The sequence below is a fragment of the Leptonotus elevatus genome, chromosome 3, assembly GCF_054856555.1.
Source record: "Leptonotus elevatus isolate MCC_2025b chromosome 3, RoL_Lele_1.0, whole genome shotgun sequence".
Classification (NCBI taxonomy): domain Eukaryota; kingdom Metazoa; phylum Chordata; class Actinopteri; order Syngnathiformes; family Syngnathidae; genus Leptonotus; species Leptonotus elevatus.
In genome coordinates this window covers 5,916,187-5,939,168 of record NC_141241.1, presented here as the reverse complement: position 1 = coordinate 5,939,168, position 22,982 = coordinate 5,916,187, and the positions used below count along the sequence as shown (strand labels likewise).

At 40.1% G+C, this 22,982-nt stretch overlaps 3 protein-coding genes across 4 annotated transcripts; 1 reads left to right on the top strand and 2 right to left on the bottom strand.

Moving 5' to 3' along the window:
* Positions 1–117: 117 nt before the first annotated feature.
* lamp1a (lysosome associated membrane protein 1a) lies at positions 118–7,467 on the top strand. The gene is made up of 9 exons (XM_086071941.1): positions 118–548; positions 2,142–2,248; positions 2,336–2,555; positions 3,539–3,700; positions 3,789–4,006; positions 4,094–4,219; positions 4,306–4,372; positions 4,465–4,632; positions 6,644–7,467. The coding sequence occupies exons 1-9, from the start codon at positions 491–493 to the stop codon at positions 6,781–6,783; spliced, it is 1,266 nt and encodes a 421-aa protein (XP_085928067.1). The 5' UTR covers positions 118–490; the 3' UTR covers positions 6,784–7,467.
* Positions 7,468–7,621: 154 nt separating this feature from the next.
* Positions 7,622–12,630, bottom strand: grtp1a (growth hormone regulated TBC protein 1a). Its single transcript, XM_086071942.1, has 8 exons — positions 12,055–12,630; positions 11,001–11,152; positions 10,766–10,924; positions 10,519–10,643; positions 8,887–8,983; positions 8,606–8,778; positions 8,272–8,457; positions 7,622–8,193 (listed from the first exon to the last, which is right to left on the bottom strand). Exons 1-8 carry the CDS (start codon positions 12,111–12,113, stop codon positions 8,098–8,100), a joined length of 1,047 nt encoding a protein of 348 aa, XP_085928068.1. The 5' UTR covers positions 12,114–12,630; the 3' UTR covers positions 7,622–8,097.
* A 5,299-nt stretch (positions 12,631–17,929) lies between these two features.
* On the bottom strand, positions 17,930–21,822 carry adprhl1 (ADP-ribosylhydrolase like 1). 2 transcript variants are annotated; one of them, XM_086072058.1, is made up of 7 exons: positions 21,049–21,822; positions 20,065–20,229; positions 19,853–19,978; positions 19,631–19,771; positions 19,393–19,520; positions 18,942–19,074; positions 17,930–18,739 (listed from the first exon to the last, which is right to left on the bottom strand). In XM_086072058.1, the coding sequence occupies exons 1-7, from the start codon at positions 21,260–21,262 to the stop codon at positions 18,693–18,695; spliced, it is 954 nt and encodes a 317-aa protein (XP_085928184.1). In that variant the 5' UTR covers positions 21,263–21,822; the 3' UTR covers positions 17,930–18,692. The 2 variants fall into 2 exon arrangements, with proteins under 2 accessions (XP_085928184.1, XP_085928183.1); XM_086072057.1 differs by having other exon boundaries at positions 17,930–18,862; positions 21,049–21,817.
* Between the last annotated feature and the right edge of the window lie 1,160 nt (positions 21,823–22,982).

Sequence of the window (22,982 nt, the reverse complement as noted above, 5' to 3'; positions counted from 1 at the left end):
ATAAACAATCTGGGTCAATATTTTTATTTTATGTGTTTCTCTCATGTTACGCCATTTTTGTTGGGAGTGGAGCTGTCAAGTATCGCGTGGACGGCTCTCGGGCGCGCGCTCACGTGACACGCTCGCTGCCGAGTCTGTGCGGACGCGACCAGTTCACGTGACGTCTCATAGCTTTCGGTTCCAGTCAGCAGAGCAGTCGCCGACCTACGTACAGAGGGTGCGCCGTTATAACCGGCACGGTTAAATAATTCTCACCTGTTATCTCCAGAAAAAAAATCCGTTCGATACAGCGTCGCTTATTTTGACAATCCGCCTACTCAAGAGCACTTTGCTGTGCGGAAGTCCCACCTGCGACTGAGCAGCCGCGACGGCCGAGCTTGCTTCATCTTGTGCTGCATCTCTTCAGGCTTTGTGCGTCTTCCTTGACACAAACGCTGAACCTTGCACTGTGCATTCGTAGCCTCTGCGGTGGCACGACGGAAAAGAAAGGATGAAATTATCCATAGCTTGCGGCTCGCTGTTGCTCCTCACGGGGTTTGCCGTGTTGGGTGAGTATTTTGCAGTTCTACGTGAGCAACGGGGCGACTGCTGAGATGACCCATTGATCTTATCAGCTAGCATCGAATGCTACATGCTGATGATCACTTCTAGTTTATGTCATCAAACCCAATTTGTACCATAATATGTCATATAATGTCTATTTGTTAGCATAAGTTGGTTGTCTTCATCTACATTCGATTATTTAATCATACAAATGATTTCCCATCCGAAGAGCAGGATGAGTTAATGTTTGGTTTTAACCACTGTCAGTTTTGAAACAAAATGAGGTCAAAGTGGATCACAATACAATAGAAGTCTCTGGACTAATTGTATTGTGTTGTTTTTATTATTCATGTTTTGTTGATTGTTTGTGCAACAACAGCAGCTGTAGTTCATTGTCACCTGAGAGCTTCCATGTGACTTCAGCGTGCTACTTTGTGTTGCACATAAAACTATGAAGTGCTTCTTCTACTGATTTTAATATCAGAGGAAAACACTCCCATTTGCTTCCCGGGGCAGAACGATTATGTAAAATAAATCAGACTTAATTACGATTTTTCAGTCACGTCGCCCAGGACATCGTTCAAAAGTTATTCTGACCAACAGCATGAATAAAAGTCAATCTGTCTTTCTTGTTAATACGTATAATGTCATTGTTCATTATGGTGGCATTTCGATACAATGCACATCTCCAAAGCTTAAAAAGAATAGGCCTGCGTCATTTTTGTTTTGTTATTGCCTCCGTGCAGTCATTTGATTGCAGGGTTGTGTAAACGGTGTGCGGCGTGTTTACAGGGTGAATAGATGTAACAACAGGTTCATGTTTCAGCAGGCAGCACTGAAATGAAGGGGGTTGGGGAGAATTTTAAAATGTAATAACGAGTGTATGCAACCCCAGGCAGAAATGATGGAATCATCAGTCTCAAGGATTGTTCTTTCCATTGTTTAAATTTGTAGGAAGAAAGCAGATCACAGACATAACTTTCTGGCTTTAAGAAGCACTCAAAGAAATCAAGAAAAAAATGTGATAGTCAGTAACAGTTACTTGTTTAGACCAAGCAGAGTTAACAATTTTTTCGAATCAATAAATTCTGGTCGGGGTTGGGGGGGGGGGGGCTTAAACACACCACTAGTTCTTTGTTGCACCACCTCTGGTTTTTATAACAGCTGGCAGTCTCAAGAGGCATCGACTTATTAATGAGTGATATCCAGTTCAGTACTCTTCATCAACCTGGCTCCCATTTTTCTCCCGATTGCTTTTGCCAGATCAGCTTTGCAGGTCGCAGCTTCAACTTCCACCAAAGATTTTCAATTTGGATTGAGCTCTGCGCTATGTACGGGCCATGGCATGGCCACTGCACCCCATTAATGACAGCTTGACTTGATCAGAATCTGTCTTGATTCGCCCCCAAATGACACAATTGCATTAAAAACACTCGCTGTAGACCAGAAGTACTCAATAGTTGGACTCTGGTCCTGACCTAGACTCAAATGCCATTTGTATATGAAGTTATGAACCCAAAAGCTATTATTACTGTAGATCATTTGACCCTTCTCGAGCCCCAAATCCTACATTTGGAAAAAAACCAATTGTATTGCAGGCGTCCTTCAAGCTGTGACTCTTGAAGTGAGGGAGAGGAACTCCACGTGCATCAAGGCCGAGCTCTCCGCATTGTTCTCCATCACGTACAACACTTCAAGCGACTCGGTACATACGGCAAGAGGATACTCCTTATTTGAACCGCCACCCTAACGTCCGATTAGGATCCTGAATCAACCACTTGTCTTTCCTCAGAGAACTGTGCAGGTGCCGCTGCCTAACACGACCACAGTCGACGTAACAAGCAGCTCGTGTGGCTCGGTTACCGGCATACCATGGCTGGTGGCAACGTTCGGACCCGGGCACACACTGGGGCTGAGCTTCTCAGCCAACGGAAGTTTTTACAGTGTGGCTGCCCTGATGCTGCAGTACAACCTGAGTGACTCGTCCATATTCCCTGAGGCCAACAGCTCTGGTGAGATAGAAGTCTTCGCACAAGTGCACAGAGCTTGTTGACCTCCACCAAGGAGGTTATTTGACATCTGTTTGTGTGCAAACTCCCCCAGTTATGCTTTATTTTGCATACAACGTTGTGCAAAGGAGTCACTATAACACCATTTAGCGATAATTAATGTGATAGAAATATAGGGGACTGGTGACTAGTTGTAATTTACAATAGACTAAATGGCCAGTAGTCCACGATACCCATTGATCTGAATTTGAAAAGACAACGGTCCTGTTCCTGTTGCGTGTCCAACATGAAACACTAATGCCACATAGTGGCAGAAAAATTACCTCAACGCAAATATGACTCAATTTTCACACTCCTTTTAACCATAACTGTAAACTGTAATTGTAATATTTACTTACAATAGAATTACTGTATCACTTAGGGGTGTTAAAAAAAATCGATTCGGCAATATATCGCGATCTTACAGTGCTCAATTCTCGAATCGATTCTATGTGCGGCCAAATCGATTTTTAAACATACATTATTGATGGAAATATTCAACAAAACGTCTTACTTAGGGTTAGGGTTCACACTTAAAGCATGGAAGAATGTTCTATTAATGGAACATTAAGCCTTAATATTTTTTTTCAGGGTTGTTGCAAACTGTTTGTTAAATACAGTAGCTCAGTTATAAGCCTGAAGTTTCAGATAAATAAATAAATAAATGTTCATACAAATCTTACAGTGTACAAGTTAACTGATTAGTATTTTCTAAATTTGAGTAAAAAAGAAAAAAATCGCAATAATCATTTTATAGATTTGTATTGGGATTAATCGGCATTGAATCGTGACTTATAAATCGTGATACGGATCGAATCGCCAGGTACTACGCAATTCACACCCCTAGTATCACTTAACTAAATGATACAACCACATTTGGATTCGGTGTCCGGTTGTTTGGAAACAAAATTTGATTTGCTGTGCCTTTGGTTTTTATTCTCCTCCAGCTGTGGTAACTGTTGAGTCGGCTTCAGTTGGCATCTGGGCAGCAATCAACAGCACCTACCATTGTGTGAGCGCCACCTCTGCTGTCGCCGGGGAACAAACGGTCACCTTCTCTGATATGAGACTTGAAGCGTACATGCCAGGAAATGATCTCAGTTCAGCTGGTATGACATTTCTTCTTTCCATACTTTGGTAAAAGTGTGTTAGCTGTGCCTTCCTTGTCACTCAATGAACCTTGCTTTGTTGCTACAGAAACAATTTGCGCAGCAGATCAAGCTCATACTCCCACTCCCACTCCCACTCCCACCACCACTACTGCCCGTACTCCAACAACGACTCCAGCACCAGCGCCACCCGGAACTCCCGAACGGGGAACTTACTCCATTCGTAACGGCAATGGCACAGTTTGTCTCTTGGCCCAAATGGGATTGCAGCTCAATTTCTCTTATGTCTCTCAATCTCAGAACAAGGTAGTGGGAAGGGCCTCTCTGTCTGTAATGTTCAATCGTTCTCCATTGATACATCAGATTTTTTCTCCCCCACTGTTTTCTTCTCAGACTGTCCAAGAAATTTTTAATCTGACGCCTAATATGACAAATTCTTCCGGATCATGTGAAGCTGGCAGGGCTGCCTTAGTTGTGACTCAGGGCAGAACTACCACACTGGACCTCATCTTTACCCTGGTAATCGTGTTCTCAACGCTGCTGTATTTAGCTACTCGCGCTTTTTTGCGTGTGGGCACAGTTGGTAATCCAGACTCTCTCTGCAGAATTCCACGACCAATAAATACCACCTTAGCGGGATAAATATGCTCGCCAATTGGTCTGATATGACAGGTAATAAAGAAACGTATCGCACATCATTTAAAAAAAAAAAATCTGTTTTACACAATTTTGATTTCAAGAGACTCAAATTTGTCTCTGTCCAGCTCCCGTTTCTGCCGGTAACACCAGCCTTGACTACCTGCGGACTACACTGGGACGTTCCTACATGTGCAATGCAGAGCAAACTCTGGCTGTGGTGCCGAGCTTCTCTCTCAACACATTCAGGCTGCAGGTTCAACCCTTTGGAGTCACCACCAACCAGTTTGCCACAGGTACAAATGGCCGTTAGGTTTCATCTCCGTGTACTCTTTGTGTGTCTGCTCTTTGGACCTCGTCATTTTTTTTATGTTGGTGTTGATGATCTTGTATGGATGAATGTAAGTGGACAACCACATTTATACATCAAGTCAAAATTCATTTGCAGCCAATATGGTAAGGTTTTGGGGTATGTAGGAATTTTGTTCATATAGAACAAAGAACGCGAGGTCAAGGGTCACTGGATTAGGGGGGCCTGGCTCACAGACATTGCTGTCGTTTTGGATGGGGTTGATGATAAAGCTCTCGAGTTCTTCCACACACGGGTCCGAGCATGCCTGCGTGGACCTTGCATTGACATCACAAAGTTGGAAGCATAAAATGATCAAAATGGGAAATTAGGTTGAAGGGAAAATCATGGACAATGACTTTAAAGCAACACTAAGGAACTTTCAGTTTACATTGATTATGGCGCCGCCATATGGACAAAGTGGGTAACGTTATGCCTGAAGGAAGACCACATTTCTCATGAGGACAAGCGCATTGCGTCATTTTTGAGCTCACGACATTCAAATTGACTTCCGTCTTTGTAACGAATGGGTAAAAGTGACGTATGTCATAAAGCAGTCAGCACATTTGTAGTTTTTTGTGTGACAGTGTTCCTACCATTCTCCTCAAAGTTTTGTGCCAGTAAAAATGATACAGACCCCCTCGGACCATGACAAAGGTACCATTCAACTAGTTTAAAGTCAATGCTTCATCAGAAGAGTTATGAAAATATTTTATGGTTGAAAAGTTCCTCAGTGTTACTTTTAAAATGTGCACATTTTTAAGTAATGTTACTATTTCTAGTAAACAGACTAGAGTTTACTGTTCTAATATCATTGCAAGTTACTTGCTTATGTATGCAAGAAACATCAACATGTGAAAGAGTGGCACTTTGTCATACCACATGTAGTAGCACTTAGCCACCTGGAGGAGGCACAAGTGAGAAAGAATTGAGACTTAAATGTACCGTACACTTTTTTTCTATCAAAAACGTATTGCAGGGCATGTGGTGTGTATTCAGTCACACCACATTGTGTGATTGCAGAAAGTCCCCAAATGTAATCATATTCATAAACAATAAATTATAAATGCTGGGTTTTGCCATTACAACATTAACTCACTCACTGTCATCGTCGGCTATAGCCGTAAAAAATTCATTTGAACTATTTCTATTAGTTGAACATTTTTCCCACTTTTGTTAACAAGAGTATGAATACCTAGAATTGTTTTATTGTATTAGAGCAGATATAAAATTTGGGATCAATTGTGGGTTAACTAGTGCAGTCATGCAATTAATTGCGATTTAAAAAAAATATTCGCCTGACGCCCCTAATTTTTAATAATGTTTTCTTTATAAAAATAAAAAAAAATATGAAAAGATTATTAAAAATTAGGGGCATCAGGCGATTAAAATTTGTACTCGTAATTAATCGCATGACTTTACTAGATAACTCATGATTAATCACAAATTTTATATCTGTTCTAAATGTACAAAAAAATTGTCATACTCTTGTTAACAAAAATGGGGAAAAAATATTAAACTAATAGAAATAGTTCAAATTAATTTTTGATGTCTATTGCTGTCAATGGCAGTGAATGAGTTAATAGTTAAAAATTATAAATTAAATATTATTTTAAAATATTTTTAAGTATTTTTGTTTTATTTTTCTGTATTAAAAATGAGTAGAAAATGTGTTAAGCGAAATCCTAGACTATTTAAAAAAAAAAAATATATATATATATATATATATATATATATAAAGTCAAAAAGGTGTCTTATTTTTAATAAGAACAAACGTTCTTAAGTTACTTTTTAAAGCAAGTGATTAGTAAATGAAGTTTGCTGGGGTACTGTTTGCAGTGTATCACAAAAGTCATGGGGAAAAAATAAAATTCCGATTGATTACAAAGCGGTGCCAAATGCTGCTGTGCAAGTCTCGTTGAAGCGACTTGAAACAAATTGTCGCTCCATCTTTCCAGCCGAGGAGTGTCAGATGGATCAAGACGAGATGCTCATCCCCATCATCGTTGGAGCGGCCCTCGCTGGACTCGTGCTGATTGTCCTCATCGCTTACCTAATAGGCCGCAAGAGGAGCCACGCTGGATACCAGACCATCTGAACAGAACCCTCATCGGAGGGGAACATGACTGACCGGAGTGTGTGGTGTAACAGTGAAACGGTAAAACTACAAGTGTTTCATAATATCTGGATTTTGGTTTTTTTCTGGGATAATGAAGAAAAGCCAAATGCGTGTCCAATATCCATCAAAATTGAGCCTAGCATGTTGACCATGACATTTTTTGGGATGTTTTTATCTTTTTGGAAATAAGTCTACTGTATTTATATAAAGGGTGTCGGTTATACATAAATAATTTCTTCTCCCGCTACTTAAGAAACCGAGAGGAATATAATAACACAAGGTTAAAAATGTATTTTTAACCAACCTTATTGTAAGAAAATTGGACAGCTAAGAATGTATATTCAAATGTTATCACGGAGTTGACTGGCTGTTAGCGAATGCTCAGATGTTTGCCCTCCCACAATACTTTGCAGTGAAGCGTGACATCCTACACTGCCCTTTTAATTTATTTTCTTAAATCTCCGCGTGGTGTTCCAACAATCCAAGTCTGCCTTGTGGGTTAGTTTTTGTATTGCCGATATCCTCAATATCTACAAAAAAAGTGTTCATAGAAACTAGTGATTTGATCTTTATTTTTATAGAAAGTGCTTTCAAAGTCATTTTTGCATTGTGCATCCTACTGAAAGATAATAAACATTTGGGTGATGATTCCTTTTGAGTAAATTGTGCATTTAGGATTTCTTCCATCCTGTATCATATATGTTAAACAAATTAATTCAACAATTTAAGATCAATACCAAGGTTATTTTTGAGTACCGAAACAATATCTGGCTTGAGAAGCCCACACAGAACAAAATTGGACACAGTATTCCTGGAATCAAATCAGCGGGAGTGTTATATTTTGGTCAAGTAGCATGAGGTGAATGAGACAAAGATCACATGAAATGTAAAATCTTGAAACTTAAGACATACAATTCATATTCATGTTGCACACACACAGTGACAGTTAACATTTCATCAGTGTAAAAGAATAATTTGTTAAGTGTAACCAAAAATATATTGGGCGTGTCTCTTGGCTGTGCTCAAAGTATACAAAAACAAAAATACATTTATTTTGACATGACTTATTGGATCCGGAATAAAACGCCTGATCCGACATAAGGAAGAAAATCAAAACTTTAAACAAATGACATTAACATGTAAACTAAATAGTGTTACTTTCACATAGCTATAAATATCACATCCTTCCATTTATGTTAAAACTGAAATCATTAAGAGATGAGATCAATAACATGGAGGTCAAGGTGAGACAAGTTGTTTGGTCCTCCTTCCAGTGGAATGCGCAAACAAAATTCAATTTTCCTCCTCAGAAATGATACGTGCTCGACACGCTGCTCTGAGCTTGGTCAACGTGCCGATGGATAGACTTCCGGGTTCCGTAAAGATTTTCTAGGATTGAAAAAAAAAAAACGGGTTGAAGGAGGAGATCACTTTGGCACTGTTGCCTTTTGCTTCACCTTGTCTTACCTGCATGAACGGGTGGCATTCCTCCACAAACGACCCACGCGTGATCTGTTTGAAGATTTGGCATATGTCGGGCAGGGACTGCGCTTGTTCAATTAGAAGTCTGTGGTGATGAATCAGCGTCAGCGCAACACGGAACAGGATTTTCGAGCCCTCGTAGAACAGGCAATCCCAAATTCGTAGAACTGTCTGCAGCAGAAAGTTATTGAATTATTATTAATGATATAAATCTAAAACTGCAATTTTAAGTACGTCACCCTTTATACACATATGCTGTGCAAGTGACAGCACTTGACTAAACTAGCATGTCCTCCATAAAAGTCCCCGGAGCCCTCACCTCCACAGGCAGAATGTCTATGAAGAGACAAATGAACCATCGAGACACCACGAGAGTCCACATGACGTTGTGATCCATCATGGCCTTCCACACTCTGGGCAACTTGACTCTGACCAACTCCCCCAACACTTCCTGGTCTATCTTCAAACCAAGCATGGCCGGGCTGTAGTAGTCTGCCATCGAACATGTACGGCAGCCAAGTAGGTCATGTAACCAAAGCCATTCTTAATGAAGCAATAGTAACGCACACATTAGGTAATGATGGCTACACACACACACACCTGGTAAGATTCTGCCAAGGAGTGCATCCATCAGCCAGAACGACGACTCTTCATCTTTCGTGACGATAAGCAGATAGCCAGCTATAAAATTCATGCCCTGAGGTCAAATCAAAGACACGTATGACAAAATACTCTCTTCGATCTATGAGTGAATGAGAGAGTCGGGAACATGATGCTATTGCAGATGAATGAAAGGACATATTTACAATGCAAACTAGGCTACTATGCTGTGCTGGAAGACATTTCCATTGCAAATACAAAACAATGGCAATGGACGTGTTAATGATGCAGACAGATCCGGTGCGATGATAATCAGGGTATCATCAAACCTGATGTAATGTTTTCTAAATGCTGTTTTTTTTTTTTTATGCGACTAATTTAATGCCCACATTCTGCAAATGCACACACACATAGAAATATCCATATACTGTTTATACTGTATATTAGGGCTGTCAGTCAATTACAATTTTGAATTATAATCAATCTCACGATTTCCATAATCAACTTGCGATTAATCGTAAATTAATCGCACGTTATATCTATTCTAAATGTACAATAAAGTATATTTTCCAAGTTGTTCATACTCTTGTTAATTGACATACAAGTGGACAAATATGGTTACCAAATACAAATGTGGTTGTAACTTAGTTAATTAATACAGTCATTGTGTAGCAAGTAATTCATAAAGTTCATACAGGTACAGTTAAAAAGAAAATGAAACATTGAGATTTGGGTTGAGGTAATTTCCTGCCACTAGGTGGCATTGGTGTTTCCTGTTGGACGTTGGTGACAGGAACACAAAAAAATCAGAGCAATTGGTATTTGGAACATGAACTAGTCGTGAACTAGTCACCAGTCCCCATAAATACTGTATTTAAAAAAAAAGTACATTTATTATTGCTAAATTGTGTTATAGTGACTAATTTATAGGGGTGTGCCAAAAAATTGTTTCTCATAAGAATCGCGATTCTCATTTAGCACCATTCAGAATCGATTTTATTTAAATTATTTTATACTGTCTTGCCTTTGTCTGTGTGTGCCTTTATTTGGAGCGCTGTTTATATTGTACCCGATTTGGCCACTGAGGGGCAGTGTGGTTCCACGCGGTCTGATACACTTAAGTTGTAGCCACATTCGAGAGTCGAAGGAAAAAGTCACGATCAAGTTATTCCAATAAAAGTTTTTTGCAGTGTGGTGCTGTTCTTTTGAGTGATAAAAATGCCGCGAGTAGCTCGCTAATTAGCGTTAGCGAGTCAGACTGGAGTAGATCATTACGATTCCTTGCACATCTATAGATTGAAGCAAAAATCATTGTCAATCAAATCATTTTGAATAAAAAAAATTCTTAATCGATTCTGAATCGAATCGCACACCCAAAAATCGGAATTGAATTGTGAGACATTCAAAGATTTCCACCCCTACTAATTTACACTACGTTGTATTTAAAATAAAGTATGAACAACAATTATATTTAAATGTTGAATCCCTCTAAACATCATATTTAATGCTTCTTAATGCCATTTAAGGCCTTAGTTTTAGCAAAATCCATTTAATGACTTTTAATGTTTTAGCAAACATGTAAAAAAAAAAAAATTTGATAATGTAATTATTCTAATGCAATTTGTGTATTACCTGACAATAACCGACAGCAGGATTGTGGTGACCGTAAGCCCGCAGCACATTGTACAACGTTTTCTGCAGACATGGGTCAGATGTCTTTCGAAAATGCACATTGTCAGGAAAGGTTCTGTTCAAGTCTTAAAAAAAAAAAAAAAGAAGAAGACAATTTTCAGTCACTAGGGGGAGGAACTCCAAGACAGAGAACGAATCTGACCTTTACCATGATGTTTAATGTGAATAAAAACCACCACCGACTAACCTGTGCAAATGGTCTCCACCACTTTGGTGTCGTGCTGAGCGCCAAGCAGGGCCTGGTAGTAGCCTGGGTTTTTCTCTAACTGCTCTTGAGCTCCACTAGCCGCCATCCAAATCAGAGCCCGGTGCTCATTGGGTATCCCCTTACGTATGTAACGCTTCACTAAAGTGGAAGCAAAACGGGAGTTTACTGTGTGCAAGACTAGCTTTTTTGCGACACTTGCACGTTTCACACTCACATTTCACATTCCTCTGTATCCTGCGTTTGCTCTGCAGTAGTTTGGACCACTTGATGGACCTCTGAGTGAGCACAACAAGATACTCAGACATCAGCTCTTCATATGACTCATAGTCAAAGTCTTCTGGACGCTCAAAGCCATATGGATCCACCCTGGGAAACAGCAAAATGAGGATTATTTGTTAGCGCGGCACTCTAGGGATGGGCCGACAGTTGTTTACATTTGTTCTTAAACCTGTGTGCTTTGCAAATGTCAAATATGGAAAAAACACAAAATATTCGGTTTAAGTGCATTATGACGTCTAACTACTTAATCAGACTGGATTTGAATGGTATATTGTACTTTGTCTGTCCCCTTACCTAATTAAACTGTGCTATAGTAAGAGTGGATGGCTTGAAGCGGTGCCTTTAAGATGATTACCCAACATGATAAGCTTTCCTAGCTTAACCCTTTTACAAGAGTGGATACTATTCCATTGGAAAGAAGCATTTTATTTACACACGTATTTTGAACATGTTCAGGCACGGTAAAACTTTGATAGAAATCACCTGACAAAATGATAAAGACAAAACGGTATTTAAAATGTCACGAGTGTGTAAATAAGGCCGTAACAAAGTCGACTTTGTTATGGATAAGGATATCCTTATTGCCAAAACAAAGGCAGGGCTTCGGTGATGCAGGTAAAAGTAAAGACGGTTAAAGATGTTGGGGTGGGAAGTTAATTCTACATCACTGGCAAACTAAATTCAAAACACATAAAAAAAAAGATGAATGCTTCTCTGATAGGGTCAACATATTCACATATGGCAACTATTTTTTGCTAAAGATTGTCTCGCAAAATAACCCAAACAAGTTCTCGCGATCTTTCCGTTATGTCCCACCGCGAGTTTTCGACAGGTGCAACTCATAGCTGGTTTACCAACTGCAAATAAACACTAAAGAATAATTTGATGTAGCCATTACGGCAGGTAACACTTTGTACAACATGATATCCAACGTGTGTTCGTGAAACTAGTGAAATGAGATGCTTGTAAGTTGTTTTAGAGCAGGTTACCTGTCCACTCTGTCTTTGGCTGTGCTGCCGGAGGAGCTCGTCGTCTTTTTCTTCTCCATGCTCGAACGCTTTCCTCGCTTTACGTCCGCTTTCTTCGTCCAGCAAGATATTTTCAGACTGCGACGTTTCAGGTGGTAGTTTTTTTGTTAAGTTTTTTTTTTTTTTTTAAGTGGGAGGTCCCTACACGTTATTTGTTGACAACAGGACACGTTGTAAAACACGGTTTCGTTCATTCATCGTTTTCTTTCTTCACCCCGCGTAAGTAAATCGCTTAATATCTGTTGAACAGATTCCCAGTCCGCCATTGTGCCTGCCATATAGCGAGAACTTTAAGTTTGACTTTTACCGCCATTCACATGCACCTGCTGCTTGCTTCTTCGCAGTATCCTGCTAAAGAGCTCGAGTAACGAATGCAATCCGGACACAAAGAGTGGCGCTTCCCCAGGTTTGCTTGCTGCCTCGGCGATGCCAGCCGAAGATCCGCTTTGAGCTCCTGGAGAAGTCAGTGGAAGCTGGAAGGAAGGTTTCAGTCAGAGTCAAACGCGTGACGCTTGCCCCGGGACTCTCACGTCAATCAGATCTCATGGTGCTTTCAAGGGAATCAGGTAATATCCTGCTATTTTTCCCCCAGTGCTCACCTACCAAATCAATGAAAGGAAATGTGTTAATTATTTTCTATTTGACTAATAAATGCTTTATTTCGTGAAATAGTACCCTATGAATTGCCCGTTATAACCCGATACCATATGTACGCCATAACAACAACATTTTATACAATACATCATATTAATGGATGGAATTTAAGGAATATCATATCAGTTGGTGCCATCTACAATATAATTCACACATTCTGAACTCGTATAATCTCTCTAGTAGAATCCTCATAATAGTTGTTTAATTAATAGATGCTCTCCAAACGAACACTCTAACCACACCCTTTTCAGTGCCTGGAGCTCAGGTGGAGTACAGGTAAATACTGTAGAGTAGTATTTCTCAGCTAGAGCTCCACAATATATCAGGGGGAATACAGATATCACAATATTGCAATATTCTTATTGCAAAGACATGCAATAAATTTAATAATTTGACCAGTCAGACGCAAACTTACTATAAATGTGCATCACCATCCAATAGTTGAACATTGAGCTTGCTTATTTTGCCACATGAAAAAAGTGTAATTCTTTCATTACATAATTAAAATATCATCCATGTTAAATATCGCAATAATATCGGGATCATAGTGCATGTTTTCCCAATATCGTGCAGCTCTGTTCTCAACTTTTATCAACCTTTCCTAAGCTTGCAACTAATATTTCGATTTGCCTAATAGCATAATTGCTTAAGTTGTTTTATAATTTGCCTTTATTTGACTTTTAGCAAGCAAAAGTGTTGTTTTAAATTGATGACAGTAAGTTAAAATGACTTAAGCAATGATGTTGTTGGAGTGACGTACACTAAAGAAAACGTATTGTGAAAAAGTAGCCTTTGAAAACAGATCTACACATGCTTACGGATTTACAGGTTCAAAGTCACTTTTAGAGCATTTTATTAATAATTAATTAACTGATTCTAAACATCTGCATAGAGGTAAAAAATAAATAAAAATAATACAGTACAGTAAAATTAAATATCACAATTGCTCAAAATTCGGCCACAAAAGTTTGTCTTATGTATGTGTACTTAATGTTTCTGACATGACTGCATGCCTGTCAAAAAATAATAATAATTCCAACTAAATGGCAAATCTGACCTGGTATGCATATTAAATATTCCACTGGGCAGGGGGTCTTCAATTTATGACAGAGTAGCTGCTCATATGGCAGTGATGTAAGCAGAATTTGTATGTAAATCAAAATGTGCCCTCGTCCATCTCTTAGCTATGCGGTGGCAGTAGTAGCAAAAAGAGAAGTGTAACACTTTTGTTGTTGCTCCCGTTTTTCATGTGCTAAACTCACAAACCTTTTACAAAAGGCTTATTTCACTATATTGTTCACCACCAAAAGCACTTCTCCTTTGCCGAGAAAATCTACCCACCTCCCAGGTGTGTTTTTTTTTTAGATAAGGATTAGGCTGCAAGCCGCTGCATGATTATTGCACAGGTGAAGTGTGAAATACACAAATGTATAGCGATATAGTTTGTGAACAATATTTGAGAGAAACATGCCTTTTGTGGACATAGAAAAAGTCCTTGAGTCTATAAATGAATGCAATCGGTGATAAAGAGGATTATTTTCGCTACAGTATGATACGGTACTGTACACAATATTTTAAAATTACATTTTGCACGGGTTGGGCTCAACCACTTGAGGGCGACACTAACAAAAATAATGAAGTATTTCACTCGAATTGGGGAATGCACAAATGTTATGATCACGTAGTTACATTAGTTATACTAGTATTCTCATTACTTCCCACCAAAATATTTTGCAGCACTGAAAGTCGTACAGTAGCTGTCTTTTGGCTTCTCCTATCTAGTGCCCTGCACCAGAAAACAAAAGTGACACTGAGTTGGACTGGGTCATATTTAGTTTTTGGGGGGTACGCAGTTTGCAGGATGCAGCCAAAAGTTGCAGCAAATATGATTTATTTATTTATTTGGGGGTGGGGGGGTCTATTATGAATGCAAATTATTTTAAATTGTCATCTATAATTTGCACACACACAAAAAAAAAAGGCATAGAATAACTGATTTTGCATAGATTTTTGTTTTTCCATTCAAAATAGTACTTGTTGGAGTGTTTTCGATACATGTAATCAGATCCACTCAGTTGAATCGCGATTCAATTCAATATCGTACGGCTCCGTTTGAGAAGGTACAATCCAGTGTCTCTTTTCTTCTTCTTCATTTTTCACACATTCGAATGAACCTGTCAGGACTGTAAATGTGCCATTTTTTTCAGATTTACATCCCTCCAAGAAAAGACAATTCAATAAATTTCAAAGTGAAACGAGTCGATTGATTCGATGCACCGCATCTTTTAAATAAATAATAAATAAAATAAATCTGATTCAAATCGTTTTTTGTCACACCCCTAATGCCAAGGGTTTGAATGAATGGGAGAAAAACATCAAACTAATCAAAACAGCGACTTGAATTTGGCAATACCATTTAATGATATTTAATGATCACATAGCTCACACGCTACATGCAACAGCTAGGGCACCGTAGCAATAGAAAACATGTTTAAGAAAATGTAAACAGTTATTTTTTCAATTAATAAAATGAGAGAAATGTATTATTGATGATTTGTAATAAGTCATGTTTTAGTTTTTCTTAGGATATACGTGGTTGCTATTTGCTTCTCCCCCAAGTCAAGTCAAAATGCAGTAGTTGTATTCAATTTAAAATGCTATAATTTATAGCAATCTAGAAAGTAAATGTGTCAGTAAACCGTATGACCTTGGGTTTATATGTTTGTTTGACAGATGGGTCACCGTAGTTTATTGAGGTATACTTTGGTCTCTGAGTTTTGTCGGTCATCGGTAGTTGAGTTTGAGCCGGTGACACACGCACGCTGACATTATCCTCAGATGTTTGACAACTCTGTGGTACTTGTGTATATCTCATTTCTGCCGTTATGGTGTCGCTTTTTACGTCTCCATCCTGCTCATGTTTTAGCAGAAATGTTTCAGTTTCATTTTCCACTGCTGCGTGGACACTCTGTACCTTGCTGTCAAGAGGACAGGACTCCTGTGAAGTTCCCTTTGTCCTCAATCCAGCTCCTAAAACATTTGCAGAACAGTTGGAGGGTGAAGTTTTAGCCAAAACGGTCTCTGAGCGCTGAGCATCGCCGTGTTGAGCATCAAATGTACAAATGTGCGGCATGGTGTAATTGGGCAACCTTATTTGACTCGCTATATGTCTGTGTTGATTTGGGTCAACCATCAATTCTTTACCAATCAAGTTATTGTCTCTACCAATGGAGAGTCTCCCACGATTTGTGTATTTTTCTGTCATTTTCATATCAGCACTAGCTGAAGCCTTTCGTCTCTTAACGTATTGTTTCGGAGAAGAATCCTCACATGTGGACCACAGGATGGAGCAAGGCAGCACAATTGTCATATGGCACTTGAGTGGAGCCTCTCTATGTAGAACAAGCCCGTTGGACTCAGGGAGGGACCACTGTGTTACACATCTCAACTGGATTGTCTCTTGACAAGCATAGTTCAACTTTGCTGTCATACAAATATTTTCTTCACTTGTACCGTGCATTTGACCAGAACTCCAGCATTGTGCGTCACTTAAATAAAAATGGTCGTCATCCAAAAGTGGCAGCATTTGTTCTATTTTCAAGTTCAGGTGTACCTTCTCATCTGAGTTTTGTTGCCCTTCATCTATTCTCCGATCTGCTTTCAAGCACCGACTTGTACTTTTTGGTTTCACTTCTTTACATTGGATTTGTTTGTCGTCACTTGCATCCACTACTGGGCTGTGCCCTCTTTCACAACAAGCAACCCGCCGTTTTACACCGACTGTTCCGGGAGGTCTCTCACTTGAACGTTTTGATTTGATCCCCTTGGACACAATGGCCATGTTCTCAAACTTCTCCATCAAGGAGGACAGGAGGATCCCTTTCCCAATTGCTCTCGAGTTCATCGACTGCTTTGGTGTTTTCAGTCCCAGTTCCTTCTGCTCAGTCATGGCGAACTTGGCCACAATATCTTTCACACTGCCACCCCGCTTCAGCTTGTGCTCTCGTCTTTCTTTGCTACTTTTGCTGATTGCATGTCCACCATCTTGTCTGTGATTTTGAGCACTTGTCGTGCCTCTGCTGGATGACAGAGTTCCGACCTCCCTTCTATTTGTTAGAGGGGGTTTTGGGGTGGTCCTTGTGAATTTGGACTGGAGTAGCCGGAACGTGGTAAGACGCCGGGGTGTTGGCTTTTCTAATATTTCATCTCTTCCACACATTCTTTCAAACGTCTCTTTGGGTTGTTCGCATCCATTTTTTCCCGGGATCCTACACATGTTTTCAGCAGCCTCCCCATTGGTCATTTTATCAAGGGCCTTAAGTTCAGTCTGCTTAACCAATGTCTGGATTCTCTGAACAGGACAATCTCTCTTTCTCTCAAAGAAAGCTGTGAAGACTAGCTCATCCCCATCTTGGGTTCTGGTGGTCCGATTGGGTAGATCCTGTGTCAGGTAATGCAGGAGAGTCTCCAGAATCCCTCGGAGCACTGGACGACAGTCACGGTCTCTTAGTAACTTCCGCAACATACTGGCATCGGGGCTGCTGATACAGGTTTTCTGAGAATCTGGTCTATAGAGAATAGAGGATATGCAAAACTTAATCCACATGACTATGTCCAGATTAGAAGAAAGAACACAACTATGAAATGGTCTATGTAAAAAAAAATATGGTAGAAACGGAGACGCAGCTGCCAACAACCTGGTAACTACAGTGTGTACAGCACTCATGCATTGAATGACGTTTTCTTGTCTGCAGTGACTTAACATTTGTCAAACAAAAGATCAACTTTTTTGTGTGTGAAAATGAGGCTACATATGTCCTTAAAAAAAAAAAAAAAAAAAAATATGTATTATGATAAAAAAAAAAAAGAGAAAACTTGCTGTACTGAAGTTATAAATTTGTTCAAAAAAATCAATTACATTTTTAGTTGACCAATTGTATTATTTTCTTTTTGTATGTCGCTATGAATTTTTCAAAAATTCTATATTCAAAATAATGTAAAGGTGGGGAAAAAAACATATACTGTAGCCTAGTACCCGAAGTGCTTAGCAGCCAGCTTTACGTTAATTAGGCAGCATTGATTAGTTCATTACAGTATTGGATCATTTGGGTCGAATAAAGTGAAAACACGAGCATACAACCAGCAACATTATTATTCAGACATGTCAAGAGAAAAAGAGTCAGGGGCTTTATATATCTAAGTACATTTTAATCATTGATATGTTATGGTTAATTGACATGCTGTCACTAATATGTTTGTCACTGTTCAAATCACAATCGCAGTTTCTGGAAACATGAGTGAAAGTGCACTACACATTTACACACTGTTAAGAACAAATTACTATCATTACAGAATTGAATGTACTGACAAGCTGTTGGATTGATTCATCTCAAATGTAGTTGTCACTAAGCACTTTTAGACGTAATCTTAATTATGTATGTGTACACGATTATGTATGCATCGTATTGTTGAACTACGGTATATCGTTGATCTAGAAAGAGTGGCAGTTTCAGTGCGCTTAAATATAGGTTATCGCATTTAAAGAGGAAATGGGGTTAGGGTTATCCTTGGGTTGCTGATGTCTGTCTGCTTAAGGTTTGCAAAAGTTTACTTCTTTCCACAGCAATGACACATCATCCAATCCATACATATTAAAAAAAACATTTGACATAATATGAGATATAGTACTTCATGTGGAATAGATGCTATTAGTTAATTGGACAAATGTTGAAACCATACACAGTAGCCTAAACTTTTGTGTTTTTTGTAATTCATTGCAGATAGGTGATTTTAGCAAGATAGGAGGAGGGGGGGGGGCAGAAAGGGTGAAGAAAGGATGTGTTACATTAGAAATAATCTGCAAGGACTAGAGGACAGTGCGGGGACGAGGGGTCTTTGGGGTCGTGCAGTTCCTTTGACAGCCATTCGGCTTGTGAAGTGCAGTTTTACTTGTCTATGCACTTCTCTGCTGATGCTGCTTTGTAAATCGCCTCTCCCAGCTCCTCCAAACGCTCCCTTTTGTCTAAATCCTGGTACAGGGTTGCGGGAACTTGGCTTAGACCGTACGTTAGGCCATAGAGGCAACCGGCGATTAGACCTGTGGCTTCACTTTCCCCTAAAAATAACACACAAGTCTCAGTTAGCAGGTCTTCTTTTGAATTGACCCTTCGTTTTAAAATATCTTGATAGCTTACCTCCATGGAACATGGCTCTTCTGCATAATTCAGCCCAGTCATTTCCTGCAATCAGAAGGGCATCGTAGGCTATCATAGGGGCATCATGTCCCCTCCGGCCCGCACGGCCTTCTGAGCTCCATCGCTTGTACAACTGTACCAAAAAGAGTAGTAAGGGAATACTGCTTATAACCAGAGGTGGGCACTTCCGTCGGCCCTGTTGTTGACGGATGCCCACATTTTCGGCGAGTTCTTTATCATGCGAAAAAATACACGGATTGAGAAGGACCCGTCTGTACTGACCCGGATCAACAGACGAAAATCTGCTTCATTCGGTTCTCAGTCTGTGTATTTTTTCTTAGGTTTGCGTCATAAAGCAATCGCCGAAAATGTGGGCATCCATCAACGATGGGGCCAACGGAAAGACGGAAGTGTATTCTGGAATGGAACTCTACTGAAAAAAGGGACTTACCTTATCTGTGTCTTCAGCATCATAGCGATTGTCAAACAATGGTTTATTCTGACCTTCTTTTTCTAGTTGCCGTTCTTCCAAGTAAAACTGCCACTTAGCCTCAAAGTAGAACCAGTTTTCCTGATATTCTGTAGAGAAAAAATATGTATAAGCGCCAACACAATGACCCATTTGTTGGTTCATTATGCCATACTGTGTTTTTCGAAACTTAAATCTATTAAACCAAACCTAGTTTTACCTGCCATATGGCGTATGGTCTTCCTACAGTACTCCTCAGCGCGAGGGATGACTTTCATAAGATCACGGCCCCAAGTCCCAAGTGGCTTTCCCTGGATTGCATAGGATGCAAACAGTGCTGTTGTCAGGGAACCCAGGAACCCTGAAAAGGCAGTGGTGATATCTTCATATGGCATTTTGAATTCAATGGCTACCCAAAAAAATCATCTTGTGCCAAGATCACCTGTGGGATGATTGTGGGTCATCCTGCCAGCTTCAATGCTGACCTCTACCAGGCTGTCTAGTCTCTCAGGTTGCCAGTATCTCATACCTACGCACATGGCTTTAGCAGCGCCCCCGAATCCCGACCCTGAACAGACACATGCAATTCAGCATTTTTCTCTGCAGAAAATAAATTTTTACTGAGTGAGAGAAACATCCCCAATCGCCACAGACCTTTTTCATTGAAGGGCGTATGCCAAGCGAGGAGAAAATTGTGAGGTTTGAGGTGAACACAGCCTTCCACGGTAGCCGGATCAGGGTTTCGACCCTGGAGAGACACCATGGCTTTAACATAGAGACGCACCAGCTCACGGTAAAGGTCCTCCAGACACCAGTAATCTGCATGTACACAAACACGGAGGGATTCTGAATCATTCATAACTGGCACGCGAGAGGAGACGAGCGCGGACTAAGTTTAGCCTCAGCCGACAACGCGACAGATTAGAACAAGCATGCCTTGAGCAAATGGAGACATTTACACACTGTGAGGTCAGCTGAGATCCACAAACAAATCGCATCGCCATTGATAAATAAAGACCCACTATAATTGAGAGTTCTTTTCGCCACTTTAAATTGACTGATGAAAATACTGTCACAAAGGGATAGGGAAGATTTACAAGATAGTGTCCGTTCTCTGAAAAATAAAAACAAGGGAGAGATATCGTTTTCCATGTGTCTCTTTTCCATTTGTTTCTGCTACTACGATTACTATTACACGCCCACTAGTCAGAACATTAGAAGGGAAACTCTGCCATTAATACAGTGTAATGTTTCAGTTTGGCTGCCGCGCGCGCTCACGTACGCGTGCGTATGCGCATGTGTGCCGGCATTCCGGGATGTGGCTAAATGGGGATACCTAATCTCAAAAGATGTCATCACCACATTACTGAAGCCTTGTTACCAGCAGAGTCTGACCGGCTATTGTTGAAGAGGGAGGGATGCTATTTTCAACTCCCGCTGTGCTGAAAATGTATTGCCATCCTTTGCGGGGCTTAAGATGACATTCGGGTGAGGACAAAGATACCGTATTACGATTTGTATTTTGGTTGGTGACCGGATGCAAGGATGGTGAGCGGTCTCCAATGGCATCCTTTCAGAAAAAAAAATTGTAACTCAAATTATAAACGTATTCTCAGTCAAGATGGATCCCAAACGTACCTGTTATAAGTGCCTCTGCTGTGGTCATGTGCATTAAGGTTGCATCACTCAGCGGCCAGTTATCGGGGTCCAGTTTTAGTGCTCCCAGACCACCCAGGGACACCAGTTCTTCTTGGATCTTTCTGCCCGATGTGCAACTTTCCCAGTGGCCTTTTCTGAAGCCCAAGGCATCGCCGGCACCGCCCAGAACCATACCTGCCTTGAATTTCTCCATGGTACTGCGATTTCTTGTTCAGATAACAACTTCTAATAAATATCCACAATTTTCCGTTGTAGCTTTTCTCTCCCACCCAAGAGGACTCAGAAAAAAAACTTTGGTTTGGTCTGGTATCACTGCAAAATGTCCATCGAAACGTTCTCGAGCACCAACAGCATTGTTGTCATAGTTTCTTTACCGGGTTCCCGTTATCGCAGCAATCTTCTAGCGTTTCACCAGTTGTTGTCCGTACCAAGTTCAAGTCAGGTCGTATTGTTCACAGAAATTTAGTTTCCAGGATGGCCACTCACTCGCGTCAAAGTTTCAGGTTGTCATCCACAGCTTCTTTATGCTGGTCATGGTATGTCCATAGGAATCGCGTGTCTCCTAAAAAGGCAATCCCCTTGGCTCTACAGCTTAAAAGACAGTGGCTCGGTTTGGGGCAGTGATGAAGCCTGGATGCACTTTTAAGAGATGCTATAATGTACTGCTCGTCAGCTGGCGCTGTTGGTATTCCACCCCAACCCATGGGGAGGAGGAGAGTTAAGGTTCCATCCTCAGTCCAACCAATCATACACTGAAGCTGACTCGAATCCTTAGCACACCATTTCAGACATTTTCAAACACGTCATTCATTTACACTTGGGTCGGTGCTGTGCTGCCCCGATGTTCTACTCTTTGGCAACCTTAACTGATATCTTTACTTTACCTATTGCGCAAAATGTGTTATTTGAAACCTCCTCTGAGTTGCCATTCGATTGTACACCCAGACATCGAAAGTAACAGGAGACAAAGCATTACCACAAGAGCTTATGATGACTGTGATGATGACATGAAATCGGAATGCAACTGGATAAGAGACGACTGTTACCGAGGAGACATTGACTCTCACACGCACACGCACCCCCCCCCCCCCCCCCACACACACACACACACGGCAGTGCTTCTCATTCAGCAATATGCACAAATGTTTAAATGCTTACAAGCTTAGAAACAAATGCTAGGAAAATAGGAACAGGAAACGATTGTGTCACTTATGTCCTGGTGATTGTAAACTATTGGCATAAGATAATGTTATACCCTATTTGTAATGAACAGTTTTGTTAATCATTGCTTTTTTTTCTTATATGCTGGCACAGTAAAGGTTTGGAATGTGCGATCACATTGCAAAGACTATCATATGTTAGTTTCTGGTTTGTTTTGAAAATTGAATGATACACGGATTTATACCGTTGGTGTCTGATTTTGTTTGTTTTGTTTTTTTAGGATAAAGAGTTTTAGAACAACATTTAGTAAGGAAATGACTGTTATTGGATTTGTTTAGTAGAAATCAGTCAAACCAGGGGTTTAAATCAGAAGTTTACATCTATCTATTCACCATCATTACGGCGTGAAAGTGTAAATGAAATAATAGGATAAGCAGTTAGGAAAATGGATGGATAGAAACTCGTAACTGTAACTTTGAGCCGTTGAAGATCCCAGCCAGAGAAAATCTTCTCTCATCAAAATACACCATTGCTCCCTTCAAATTGTCACTTGGCATTTTGCAATGTAATTTTATTGAATTTTGCACTGCCAAATGTAAAAATTTGCTATGAATGTTTCATAAACAGTAAATTGGTTTTAATTTATGTAATTTTGTTTACCTGCCATTTTGTTTGCATACCAATAGATTACATGCTTTAATTACTATTAATTCAAAATCAATTGTAAGAAATTGTACCAACCTCGTACAGTA

Excerpts from the sequence above, each read along its gene's own strand:
- lamp1a (XM_086071941.1), top strand. The coding sequence starts at position 491 with ATGAAATTATCCATAGCTTGCGGCTCGCTGTTGCTCCTCACGGGGTTT. Across the intron at positions 3,701-3,788 it reads AAATGATCTCAGTTCAGCTG|AAACAATTTGCGCAGCAGAT; the intron begins GTATGACATTTC and ends TTGTTGCTACAG. Across the intron at positions 4,373-4,464 it reads CAATTGGTCTGATATGACAG|CTCCCGTTTCTGCCGGTAAC; the intron begins GTAATAAAGAAA and ends GTCTCTGTCCAG.
- grtp1a (XM_086071942.1), bottom strand. The coding sequence starts at position 12,113 with ATGGAGAAGAAAAAGACGACGAGCTCCTCCGGCAGCACAGCCAAAGAC. Across the intron at positions 10,925-11,000 it reads GATACAGAGGAATGTGAAAT|TGAAGCGTTACATACGTAAG; the intron begins GTGAGTGTGAAA and ends CTTCCACTTTAG. Across the intron at positions 8,984-10,518 it reads CTGCTGTCGGTTATTGTCAG|GGCATGAATTTTATAGCTGG; the intron begins GTAATACACAAA and ends ATTTGACCTCAG.
- adprhl1 (XM_086072057.1), bottom strand. The coding sequence starts at position 21,262 with ATGGAGAAATTCAAGGCAGGTATGGTTCTGGGCGGTGCCGGCGATGCC. Across the intron at positions 20,230-21,048 it reads AGCAGAGGCACTTATAACAG|ATTACTGGTGTCTGGAGGAC; the intron begins GTACGTTTGGGA and ends GTGTACATGCAG. Across the intron at positions 19,075-19,392 it reads ATGCTGAAGACACAGATAAG|TTGTACAAGCGATGGAGCTC; the intron begins GTAAGTCCCTTT and ends TTTTTGGTACAG.